Source organism: Engystomops pustulosus, chromosome 2, assembly GCF_040894005.1.
Source record: "Engystomops pustulosus chromosome 2, aEngPut4.maternal, whole genome shotgun sequence".
In the NCBI taxonomy this organism is placed as follows: domain Eukaryota; kingdom Metazoa; phylum Chordata; class Amphibia; order Anura; family Leptodactylidae; genus Engystomops; species Engystomops pustulosus.
In genome coordinates, this window is record NC_092412.1 from 57,195,641 (window position 1) to 57,208,804 (window position 13,164).

The 13,164-nt window shown below is 40.2% G+C and overlaps 1 protein-coding gene across 2 annotated transcripts in view; it reads right to left on the minus strand.

Moving 5' to 3' along the window:
• Window positions 1-395: 395 nt before the first annotated feature.
• Window positions 396-13,164, minus strand: part of VDR (vitamin D receptor) — a 120,020-nt gene continuing 107,251 nt past the window's right edge. For both annotated transcript variants that reach the window (XM_072134718.1, XM_072134719.1), the window contains one exon: window positions 396-11,295. In XM_072134718.1, the coding sequence (XP_071990819.1) occupies window positions 11,036-11,295 (260 nt within the window). In that variant the 3' untranslated portion in view covers window positions 396-11,035. The remainder of the gene's footprint in view (window positions 11,296-13,164) is intronic.

The following is a 13,164-nucleotide window of genomic DNA, read 5'->3' on the forward strand; positions in this document are numbered from 1 at the left end:
ATTTTGGCGCACGCGATCGGATTGTGGCGCATCGGCACCGGCATGCACGCAACGGAAATCGGGGGGCGTGGCCGAACGAAAACCTGACGGATTCGGAAAAACCGCTGCATTTAAAAAAGGAAATTGTGTCGCGGAGCTTGCACTCACCTTCATCCAGGATAGGATCATGAACTTCAGTGCATTTCAGGGAACTTCAGCGCAGCAGCGCCACCTGGTGGACGTCGGAGGAACTGCCTTGATGAATCCCGGCCGGACCCAAATCCAGCGCAGAGAACACGCCGCTGGATTGCGAACGGACCGGGTAAGTAAATCTGCCCCATTGTAGTTGGTTTCCAACCTGTTATAATGTATACGTGCAAAGAATAACATTGACAAGAAATAATTAGGACGTTAAAGAAAGCCACAAACTAAACACAGTTTATTATAAACATCAAGGCACAGACAACGGCATGTAGTTTCCCTTTTGCTGGTTTGTTTAGGCTTTTAACTTACATCTCACATTCACATATTATCCAATAAAAGAGTTCTGAGCAGGAAAAAGCAAATAAAACACATAATATTTTTTAAACAAGAATCAAAACATCTATAATATATATACTCAATCTTTCCTGTATAAAGTGCATAACATTAGAACATTAGACAATTACACAAAGTAGACTTTTTTTTTTTTCTATATGTCACAGTAAAGTTTACCAAAATACATTTACATACAAATAGGACAGCAAATTCTTCCTGGATTGTACGACGCATTGTGCATTTATACAAGTCATGTGGTTTTTGTTTATACATAAAGTGTTTTAGAAGCGTGGTGTGGGAAGGACAGTCATCTTTTCAGTATGATAAGAGCAGCACAGGAATTTTTCTGAAGGACTTCCAGTGAATAACGAGACAAGAATGTAAGCGGAGACCGGTGTGATGGACATACTTATATAATATGTTTCTGAGAATACAATATTTAATATTCTATATTTTCTCACATAAGCATTTAAAGGGACCACATCACCAGTTTTTAATCCACTAAACTACTAGCCCCCTCAGGTACGGTATTCTATGTCCTTTCTAGCATTCCTTCTTTTATGTGAAATCTCCGCCATTTACCTGTCAAATTCAACCTTGTTTTTTGGTATCATATTAAAAGATATCTACTACCAGGATGAAGGATTGTAAACCAAGCACACTGACAAAATGATCTTCTTTTAGCTTCTTATGCCTTTGTTTTACAAAATTATGCAAACGATCCTCCGGTGTTCCATAGATGTTTATTGTGCTTGGAGCCCCTCAGGATCATTTGCATAATATTTTTTTGTAAAAACAAGGGCAAAAGAAGCTAAAAGAACAGCGGATCCTGCCAGAGGGGGCACACATCAGCGTGTAAGTGTGCTTGGTTACAATCCTTTATCCAGTAAGAATTTTACATGTCAGATCACATCAGGACACTGTTAACTACAAACATTTAAAGACTAAAGCAAGAACATGATTTTTATGAGGAACTCACATTCCCAACTACAGAGTGTCTTTAGCTGCCATTGTCTCCATTTTTACATACAAAACCTGATGCCATTTGAAAGATGCGATTCATATCTTTAGTATGACACCAAGATGTAGGTGCTATAAAGCCCAAGATATGAGGATCTGAAATGCTGTTTCCCTTCAGCTTCTAAAAGTGAATTGTCTTCAACTTGACTTTGGAGGAAATTGTTTATAAAGGTAAGCAGGCGATATATAACATAAAAGAGGGATTGGTAAAACTTGGTGTCAGTGTCCTGTCCCAATTGTTAGAGTATTTGCCAAATAACAATGCTGCACAATGAATCCATGATGCAGAACCCCCTGTAACCAGCATCTTCAAAAATAAAGTCCTCTCTCTGCTCCTGTTTAGACATTTATAACAATTTCCTTCCTTTTTTTTTCGCACAAATCTTCTAATAAATTGACAGCTGGGTGTAACCTTTTCTCAACACACCACCCTTGCCATAATCCATTTTTCCTCACACCCTCTTTTGCTAGTGTTTCCATAAAAGGAACTTGTGAAGGGTTTCTATCTCTCATATGTCTTTATATCCCTAAGATTTCACTGCATTGATCTTTAGGTTCACTGCATTTTCGGTGAAAATTTTCCTGCAGAAATTCTGCAGCGTAATATAGAAGCATTAATGTGAATGTACTATAGATGATGCTTTCTTTTCATGTTGAAATTATAGTGATGCATTTACATGAAAGTCTATGGGCAAGTGAAAATCTGCATGAAATATGATCATGTAAGATATGGACATGACGTAAGATCACAGATGAAAAAAAGAGGTTAAAAATTGCATGTGGAACATCCACATAAAAAAAATTCTATACACATTACACAAATCTGCATGAAAGATGTGCATATAAATGGTGCATATTTGGTTTGGATTTAAATATGTTTTCCCCGAATGAACGCGTGCATTGACATTTGTGGACAGCACGCTAAGGGCTCATTCACATAGGCGTTCAGGGGACAGTGATTTTGTTGCATGATTTGGGTACCAGATCACAGCCCCCATAGACCTCTATTGCTGCAGGTCACGGGCAGCCGTGCCGCAAAGTATAGGACATATAAAGAGCGCTCATCCCTCCCCCTCGCGGCCCTGCGTTCGCCCAGGATCCTTAGGACCAGCATAAAGGCTTTTTTAACAGGCAACGGAAAGTTAATAGTAATATGCGGTAATAAATATAGAACAGCAATATATAACATTTACACAACTACAACTTCCACCATGAAGCTATCAGTGCATGCTGGGGGTTGTAGTTTTCAACAGCTGGAGTGTCAGAAGTTGAATAATAGGTGGAGGATTTAGCTTGCCCTATGAAGAAAGCTGCAGAAGATTATGGATGAAGAATACAGAACATGAGAGGTGGCAAAGGTAAAAGTGTTTGTAAGTACAAGATTGTTTAGTGATAGACGTGTACTTTATTGAAGCTCAGGTTTTATTTTAACTCATTTAATAGCACTTTTTCCTGCAACAATTCATATTATAGCACTTTATTGGTCTTTATAACTCGGGGTGATAGGGTAACAGGGATCATTGCTCTCTTAAGGTGCATTTACAAGTAAATTGACCAAACGGACAGATTTTAGTAAGGTAGGTTAACCATCTATTATGTAAGGCCAATGTACTTTGTTACCCATTACTTTCTCTATGATGAACTGTACTATACAGCCTCTTCACAGGGAGGGTAGAACATCACATCCTAGATACTTGATAATAAATAGTTACTGTAACAAAGTAATAAAGAAGAAGGGGGCATCTCAGCCTCCCTTTACAATTATGAAGAACAAGATTATATAAAAAGATACTCACAGTGTACGTCCTGAAGCCAGAGATTGAATAGTCTCTGTGAATGTGATTCTGTGTTGGAGCATCATGGGAATGAGAGCAAAGCAATGAGGATGAAAAAAATGGTGAAATCTAAAAACCAAGATGGGGTATTATTTATATTTTTAGAAGCAGAAACGAGGCAATATTGCAAAAAGCGTTGTATGTATAAAAGTATTGCTGAGTACGACATAGAGTAAGGGGGGGGGGTGCACGGTGGAGTTGGGTTTCAGCTGAAGCTTTAAGGATCATTTTGTTCAGACAAATCTTAAGACAAATATTAATGGCCATTCACATCTTAGTATCACTGCAGTTGGCACTAATCTAGCCAAATTAAGCAGAATAGGGTTTCTGTTTTAAGTTCTCTATTATTTACACTACACTATAACTTTACATAACCGCAAACTATAACATTTTACAAACCCCCTTAAAAACCTAAAATGATTATCCAGCACCAGTCCTCATCTCCAGTGTTGTGGCTACCAGCTGGGCCTCAAGTATTGATTATAGGAACGACTGCCACCGATCACTGAGGCCCAGTGATGTCACTTGTTTCATCTTCACCGATGCCCGCTCAGGCCCAGCATTAACTGCATAAGGTTTGGTAACCTCCAACCCTTCCAGCTCAGTCAGAAATGTGAATGAAATTTAAACAGTGGAATGAAAGTTGTAGCAGGATAACACTACCTTTTCCTAACCCATGCCCTGATCTCTATAAGGCATTCCAATATTTTTACAAAAAAAAACTTAAGTTCCTTTCCAGGTGGTACTGGAAAGCTCTGATCTATGTTTGTGATGTCACTGTGCGCCAGGCTCCATGACCCATACATGGTATGGATGCTCACTATTGCAACCATTTTGGGCCCATGTATGCAAATCGATTGCGTAATTGTTTAGGGCTGAAAAAAGCTTTATACCATCTCTAGGTTTGCCTATCTTAATATCAAGCCCAATGGTTCGTTTTCACCTCTCCCCTTAGAGAGAGATGCCTAATGTTCCTAGGCATCCCATGATACATCCTACGTTACATCTCCCCCTAGTTATAGTTTTGATATTGTAATTCTATGTGTTAAGGCAGGGTTCCCCAAACTACGGCCCGCGGGCCACATGCGGCCCGCGGACCGTTTTGTTCCGGCCCCAGACACTTGGTGTGCCAGCGCCGGGCCCTCGCGGCCTGCAACAGTCGGGCAGGAGCCTCCGTCCGGACAGGAAGCTCCTGCCCGTCACTGTATTGTGCTCGGTGCGGCCGGAAACGACCGCTCGAGCACTATTACTGGAGCGATGTGGCCGGAAGACAACCCCGGCGCACTTCACTCCATGAACTAGGTTGCGCAGCCGCGCGATGACGTCATCGCGCGGCTGCGCACCCCTTCCTGCCCGGACGCGGCAAGAAGATAGAAGACTTAGGTGAGTACAGGGTTTTTTATTTTTTTTATTAAAGGGCAGTAAAAAGATTGTGGCGACTGGGGGCTAGTATAGTTAGTTATGAGGGGCAGAATAAGAAATAATTATAAGGGGCAGCTTAGGAAATAATTAATTATGAGGGGCAGAATAGGAAATACTTAATTATGAGGGGCAGCATAGGAAATAATTAATTATAAGGGGTAGCATAGGAGATAATTAATTATAAGGGGCAGCATAGGAAATAATTAATTATGAGGGGCAGCATAGGAAATAATTAATTATAAGGGGCAGCATAGGAAATAATTAATTATAAGGGGTAGCATAGGAAATAATTAATTATAAGGGGCAGCATAGGAAATAATTAATTATGAGGGGCAGCATAGGAAATAATTAATTATAAGGGGCAGCATAGGAAATAATTAATTATGAGGGGCAGTATAGGAATAATTAATTATGAGGGGCAGCATAGGAAATAATTAATGGTGCGGGTATAGGAAATAATTAATTATGAGGGGCAGTTTAGTAATTAATGGGGGGGAGGCATATTCAATAATTAATGGAGAGAGGTCCCAGTATATTAATTAATTAATTGGGCCAAAATATAAAATAGTTCACACGGGGGTGCAGTACCGGTATATTAAATAATTAATTGAGGGGGGTGCCAGTGTATTATGGATGTGGTCACATGTACCGCTATTTATTTTTAGACTTTAGTCCGGCCCTCCAATGGTCTGAGGGGGACAGTGAGCGGCCCCCTATGTAAAAAGTTTGGGGACCCCTGTGTTAAGGCTTTGCTAACTGCAGATTGACTACTGTCCTACATTTCTTTGCCTGCGGGTCCTGCAATTTGTACTTTTATGCTATCAATAAAAACCATTGATACAAAAAAAACCCTTACATTGGCATGGTAAATGCATCGAAATAGACAGGCCACTCACAGGCTTTTAATAGCAATGTCATAATGTAGACTAAATCTCATTATAAGTTCCAAATGTATACTATCACTTCCTGCTGGATTCTACTTCTGACTTTAACCTAGAGTACTGTACAAAACTGCCCGGACATTTTTCCATCCTAATACTGTAACTACAACAAGGTGTCAGCAAACATGTCATGAACTTTGTCAATTTTTAACTTACAGAGGACCTGTCACCCAGAAATTGGCCACTAGGAGATGTTACTAAAGTAAGCAGCTACTAGTGCTAAAACAAATGCAGCAGTGTTACAATGATAACTTTATCGGAAACCACCGCTAACGCTGTCTAACATCGCTGCGTAGCACAGTACAAATGCCAGACCGCTCTCAAAGCAGTCTGGCGTATTCATGAGGAGGCAGGATTGTGGGCGGTGACTGCCGCAAGGGGAGATGAGAAGGGGGTAGAAGAGTTCTATTCTCATGAATACAACAAACTAATAGGCCGAGATATATAAAACCTGCTGCAATGTGCCTAGTTTTATTTTGCACTTTCTTTATGCAAGTTGTGGCACATTATTTATTACTGCATGTTTTAAGCAAGGCCCCTTTCACTGTTTGTGGCTGGATATCAGTCCCCATAGAAGCCCATTGCGGTATGGTGGCCACGTGTCACCGTACTGTCCATAGGAGAAGTATGGAGCATGCCTTATCTTTTCCCATATCTACGACCGGGGGCCATGCCTCGTTATGGAGAGGGGAGGGGTGAGCAGTACCTTAATCTGGTCTGTTTTCAGGATGTGAAAAAAAACTGGAGCAGACACAATAATACATCATATAATCTATGTGTTTGGTGTCTATATTCCTAGTAGCCAAATAACAAAACATGCATCTTCTGTAAAAGTTACACAGTTCTGTAAATTACTTTTACGGTATATGTTATATCACCAAATGAAATCCATCTTAATGGAAACCATTGGGTACCAGCATACGAGTGGAAGTTGCTTAAAACAAAACAAGTATGAGATGTCATTTTCCAATAATTCAAACAATTTCTCTTATATAGCCGATGACTAAAATAGATGTATCACAATTCAAAGAAGATACACAGGGGCACATTTACTAATCGTCTTTTTCGTCGGGTTTCCAAAAAATTACCAGTTTGCACCGAATCGCCCCGAGGTTTTGGCACACGCGATCGGATTGTGGCGCATTAGCCCCGGCATGCATGCGACGGAAATTGGGGGGGGAGTGGCCGTCGGAAAACCCGACGGATTCGGAAAAACAACGCTATTTAAAAGACAAAAATGTGTCGCTTGACACGCGCTTACATGCACCAGGAATAGGTTGGTGAACTCCGGTGAACCTCGGCGCAGCAATGACACCTGGTGGACATCGGGCGCACTACCTTAGTGAATCACCGGAAGACCCGAATTCTCGATGGATAACGCGCAGCTGGATCGGGACAGGACCGGGTAAGTAAATGTGTGTGTTTTATGAAGCTGTCATTATTCATTATTTCCTGAATTGTAGAAACTTCCTTTTAGGTCATGTTAAATGTGCAGATCACATGCCGATTTGTTACTCCAATTCCACATCAGATTTCAAACTTTGCATTAAAAGAAATCTGTAACACATAGGGTGGTGTCACGCATGGCTATTTGAACCCGTTTTTAGTCCGTTTTTATTTATGCGTTTTCATTCCGTTTAAAATTGCATGCATTTTTTAAAAACCACATCCATATTTGTCCGTTTTTTAATTAAGATAATTGGGAAACCCGGACAAAAACGGATGCGTTTTCAAAAAATGGACTGATAACACATGACTAAAAATAGACTAAAAACGGGTTCAAAACGCCACGTGTGACAACACCCATAGGCCATGTCATACTGAAAATCTGCAGGAGGCTCTTGAATTAGTGCAGGTTATATTTTGCAGCCAAATTCAAGCTGAAAATCTGCAGGATATATAAACCTAAAACAGCATATAGTACTTTCTACTAAAATAAACTGATCAGAGTGCAAAAGTGGTATATTTAGAGTCACTGATAAGACTGCACCGCTGGCTCGAACATAACTTCTATTTCCTACCAGCGAGATTTTATCATTCAGACTTTGCCTATAGGCAATCTATGTGTAATAGAGGTCAACATGTTTGAAACTGTCTAACATACACAATTCCAGTCTACAAATTTACTAGATTCTAGAGACATTTCCTAATTTGCCTTTTGAAAGAATATAATTTCCCAATCCCAACACAAAGTTAATTCCATAAAGATTACAGCTACTAAAAAACCTGAGCTATTATGTGACAGCAATAGTGTTATCACAAAACACAACAAGTGCATATGTTCAGGATATTCTTCCGAAATGTTAAAAGGTATGTGAAATTATTTGCTGCCTGCACGGAGATTCTGGGTAGAAGTGATGACTTTATACCATATATATATATATATATATGATCAAAAACAACAGTAGTGGGCAAAAATGTCAAATATGTATGCTGACAGAATATACCGTTTTTTGTTAAACATACTGTACATGGCACTTTATAACTATATACATTTCTTAATTGTTTGATTTTGCACCACATCTTATATTGATATCAAGTGATAACATGTGACAAGGTTAAAGGCATGTCCATGATCCAGTAAATTACAGTATGTCTAAAGAAAAGGGAATAAAATAACATGCATTAAAGTCAAGCCAGTCTTTCTATTCCAGAAGAACAAAGATCCCCAACTGTAGACAACAATGTTTCAATGTGTTTGCATTTCTTCAGTACAGTGTAGGAAACTGATGTGGGCTGCCTTACAATGTTACTAAGAGGCAATGTTTTCCTTATTCCATCCTGGAAAACGTACATGCATATTTCCCAGAATTCCCTAGTGAAGCATCAATGGCTGCCTACAAGATGGTCTTAATTGACAAAGTCGCAGTAGGGATAGCTCTTACTTCCCGACACTAGTCAAAAGCCTCTCACTCAGCTAAGCCAGTTCCCTACAAAGTACTGAAGAGATACAAACACATGAAAACAGTGCTATCTAGCGTTGGGAATGTATTCCTTTTGGAATAGATATAATGGTTTGGCTTTAACGCTGCATCATGTCATTAGGAATGTGATATTCAGCAGGTTAAAGGTTCCAAAATGTTTCTTTGCTATGCAGATTTAAAAATACCTTTGTCAGCATCCTGAATCATTTCAGTAGTTTATAATAGTTTATTTTACATTATCTGGCTCCTTGCCAGCTGCATGTGGGGAGTCCCGGGAAGTTGCAGATCCAGTCTGTGTGTGTCAGACTCCTCCACACTCATTTACTCCTCACACTTCCTGTGATGCACATTGATCAGGCAGAGTATGGAGGGGGATGGGGTGGAGTAGAGAAAGAATGTATGAGGAGACACAAGCACACACAGGCTGCCCCTCCCCAGGACTCACCACATGGCAGGGATCAGGTAATGTAAATCAAACTATTATAAACTACTTAAATAATTCACAATGTTAATGATCAGCATAGCATAGGCTATTGGAAACCATCACCAGCTCAAGATTACATTTCTAGTTACAGGTCCGCTGTAAGGGGGTTGCCTTACAAGGTAGCTAAGAGGCAATGTTTTCCTTATCCCATCTGACAAAATGTATTAGCAGATTTACTTTCCCATCCTTGCCACAAGGGTGCAGAGATGATGCATGCAGCGTGTAGCCGCTGCAGAGAATCATTGACCTTGGTGATATATTCTTTTGCTGCGCCAGATTTATCACTGTGATGATGAATCCTGGTGCAGGATAAGACTGTCGGTTCCTACTTTAGACCTACTTTTAGTTGGTCTAAAACCACGCACCCTTAATCGGACAAGCCGGGTTAGTGCCCAAAAAAAGGTCTCAAAGGCTTAATAAATGTGGTACAATGCATTTTAGACAGTGTTTTTGGAGCAAGTGCGTTTATAAATTCCCCCCAAGATGCAATTGCTGCAGAAAAGTGTGGACCACCAGAGCAGCAGGAGAATCAGTGGCGTGTTTCATTGCATTGCTTTTGTACAGATGTTCTATCCCCTAGTAGCATGTGAAGGGCATTGTACATGTAGAGGTACATCACGTCCTGTACCTCTACATGGCCCTCTGTACAGGTTGTGCAGTGCTCTGCAGCATCTATCATGCCTGAGGTTTTATTACTATTATTCCATTTGCATTATATATATGGTCTTCCTTATTACACTTCACACTTATTCCTAGAACTGAAAATCCACCTGAATGGCTTTCTGTAGATATTTTTTTCAAACCCCAGAATGAAACAGTTGCAGAAATGTCTATCTGTGAATATCTGTGTGAATATATACCTTTCCTGATGTTGATAACAATGAAGAGCACCAAGAAGACAAACCAAAATTCCAATTTTATAAATCAAATGGATTAGTGACAAGATTTACAGTCTGTTACATGCAGCCTGAACACTTAGTATTATCGGTAGGTCATGCTCAAGTGTCCCATTTACAGCAGCATTTGACTATTTTATAACAAAAATATGGGCATGTCATTTTCTTGTAAAGCCTTATATATAAATGTATATTAAAATATATCTATTAGCTATCTGAAAAATATATTTTTTAACACGTACTTGTTCACCCAATAGATTATATCAGTAACTGATCCTATTATATGAACACCACAGAGTCCTCGGGACATAAAACGCTCCATATCTTGGGCTGTCTATACAAGCTTTACTTTCGATGACCTATATAAGTGGCCACCTAAAAAACTGTTCACATGAGGATGATTTGTTTCTGCAACATCAATTGGATTAAAAAACAAATGTATAGGGCAGATCTTCTGGATTTTCAGTTATACTGAGTGGAAAAAAATGTGTTTATCAACATCTGTACCTTAATAGATCAGCAGACCACATGAGTGCAAGTAGTTAGAGCTCCCTGTCTACATTTAGGCTACACACACATATGGGAACGTTATTTTCTTGATATACTATATTTACACTATAAAATAACATTTAAACTTTTGTACAGTCCTTCAGATTTGGCACGCAAGATTGTCAAGTTTTAGATTTAGCACACAACGGCTTTTGTACACAAGGCAAACTAGATCAAATATGGCACAATTCTGACATTTGCGGTCTACAAGGCACACAACATGGCAAAGCTTCTTATACTCTACATCAAGAGCATGGCAAAGGGATTCTCCCATTTTGTAGCAGAATTACAAAAAGCAAGGTAACCATCCATTTTATCGTCTCCAGATGGGTCTATATACCCTTTATATACAACTCATGAATATAGACTGCTAGTCATTTCCCATAGCAGAAAGCATTATTCAGTGTCATATTCAGCCATTGACACTCCCTTATAGGTGACAGTCAACTTAAGAAATTTCATTGCCAAACACCTCCAATACAAGTGGAGTGAGCTGCATACTGTGCTCCGGCTGGAACGAGAGGAAGCGGTACTGTTTGGAATGCTCCTCATTCAAGCTGCGCAGGTCTGCCAGTTTCTGGATCATCTTTGGGTACAGGAGACGACTGCCTGGGGGAGGATGTTTGCAGAGGATGTAGGTCTGCAGAGTAGAGGAGAGGCGATCCTGGATGGCTTCAACAAGTGCCTTGTCTTGGACTCCTGGACGGTCTACAAATTTTAAATAAAAAACAGTAAGTTTCACTGTAGAGAAACCAAATAAATATTTCATCAGCTGAACAACCTCAACGCAATACATAACTCTAGTTGTGTTTATTTGAGTTCTTTCACAGGTATATTAAAGGAAATCTGCCAACAAAACCAAGTATGATAAACCACTAGTACTTACTCATAGATGCAGACACTGTGACTGTGCTAATTTTATATTTGTTATTCATGGCATCCTTCCTTCTAAAATCAACTTTGATAATTATGCTAATGAGCCAGAACGGGCCTTTACCAGAGTTCCTCCATTCTGCAGCTTCACAGGCTGTTTCACTGTCTCCCCCTCAGCACTTTTCTCCTCCCTCTGCTTCATGTAATCTCACTGCAGCAGAAGTTTCTTCAGACAGTGGGAGGGGAAGGTGCTTCTTGCACAGTGTAACAGCCTGTAAATCTCTGTCAACAACCCCAAGAGCCAATTTGTCATTAGCATCATTTTAATAGTTTATTTTAAAAGGAAGGAGGCCATGGATTACAGTCACAGTGCCTGGATCCATGGGTAAGTGTCCTTGGTTTATCATGATGGATTGTGATGGTAGATTTCCTTTAAATGGATGTTACACTTCATATCTGCTGCAGGAATGACACGATTTCAGGAATAGCAAGGGTTAAATGGGTAGTTCACAGATTGCAGCAGCCAATCACTGGTGTACTACTGGCATTATATGTTTATTGGCAGCAATGATCATGTGCCACCACAGCAAATCATAGCTGCCATCTTCTCAAAAGAGACAGGCTGCATAGATATGAATGTCTTATTTTCAGCAGTCAGCACACGTCCCTATTTCTTTATATTGGCTCATGCATGTGGCTGTGGATTCCATGACCCCGTTCGTAGGCCGATAGCATTTTTCATCAGTGTGTGGCCAGCCACCTATGACAGACAGTTCCTTTTTTGTAGCCATAAGAATGTCACAGTATGTGGGCTGAGGGCCTACCTGCTTGGCAGTGATACCGCCTGGCGTTAGAGGTGGATTGTCCTATCGCATCATTGCTATGGAGAAGGATAACTGTGCACCTCCTTCCAACTTCACATATGATGTTGGAAGGGGACGATTATGTAGACTGGTCTTGCATAATAAAGAAGGGTTTAACTAGGGAGCGCCACAACTAGTATAAATGCCAGTTGGTGCGCCACATTGGGCCACTAATGCTGTACACCCTAAATAGGCAAATACAATGCCCCTTGATGAATAAAGGCATTACCAAAACGCATTGGGACCATACTATAGGGTATTCGGCGTATGTCTATCTAGCTAGGGCTCCAACTGTGCAGCTTAAGAATTCATGATGCAAATACAAAGTAGGAAACAGCCAAGCATTGAGTGAGGATTCAGCTAGCTATGAGGATAGAGCCTAGTATAGACAGTACCATGTTGTTTTGGCGCAGTTGTGGTGCAAATGCTGTTTTGCTACTTTACATAACACCAAATGAGCATGGGATGGCGCAAAGTCACTTTGACTTTGACCCTTCTTCCACCAAATTCATTATTTGCAGAGACTAGTTCTCACAACTGGAATGAATTCATGATTTGCGACTTTCCACTTAGGCACAAGTTTTGGAGCAAATTAATGCCAGTCGCCACCCTGGTCTATGTTCTGCAACTTTAAATGTTTTAAGCAACTTTTTATGCGACTATCGCAAAGCACACACATAGCATAAGACACTGACAGCAGATTTATCAAGCCACAATAATAAATCTGACTGCAGCAGAACTCCAAACAGACATAAAACTGGTGTAAGGAGTCGCCTAATAAAAAATTAACCCCTGTGTATCCAATAAAAAGGATATTTTTTCTCCTAACCAAAACAGGCCC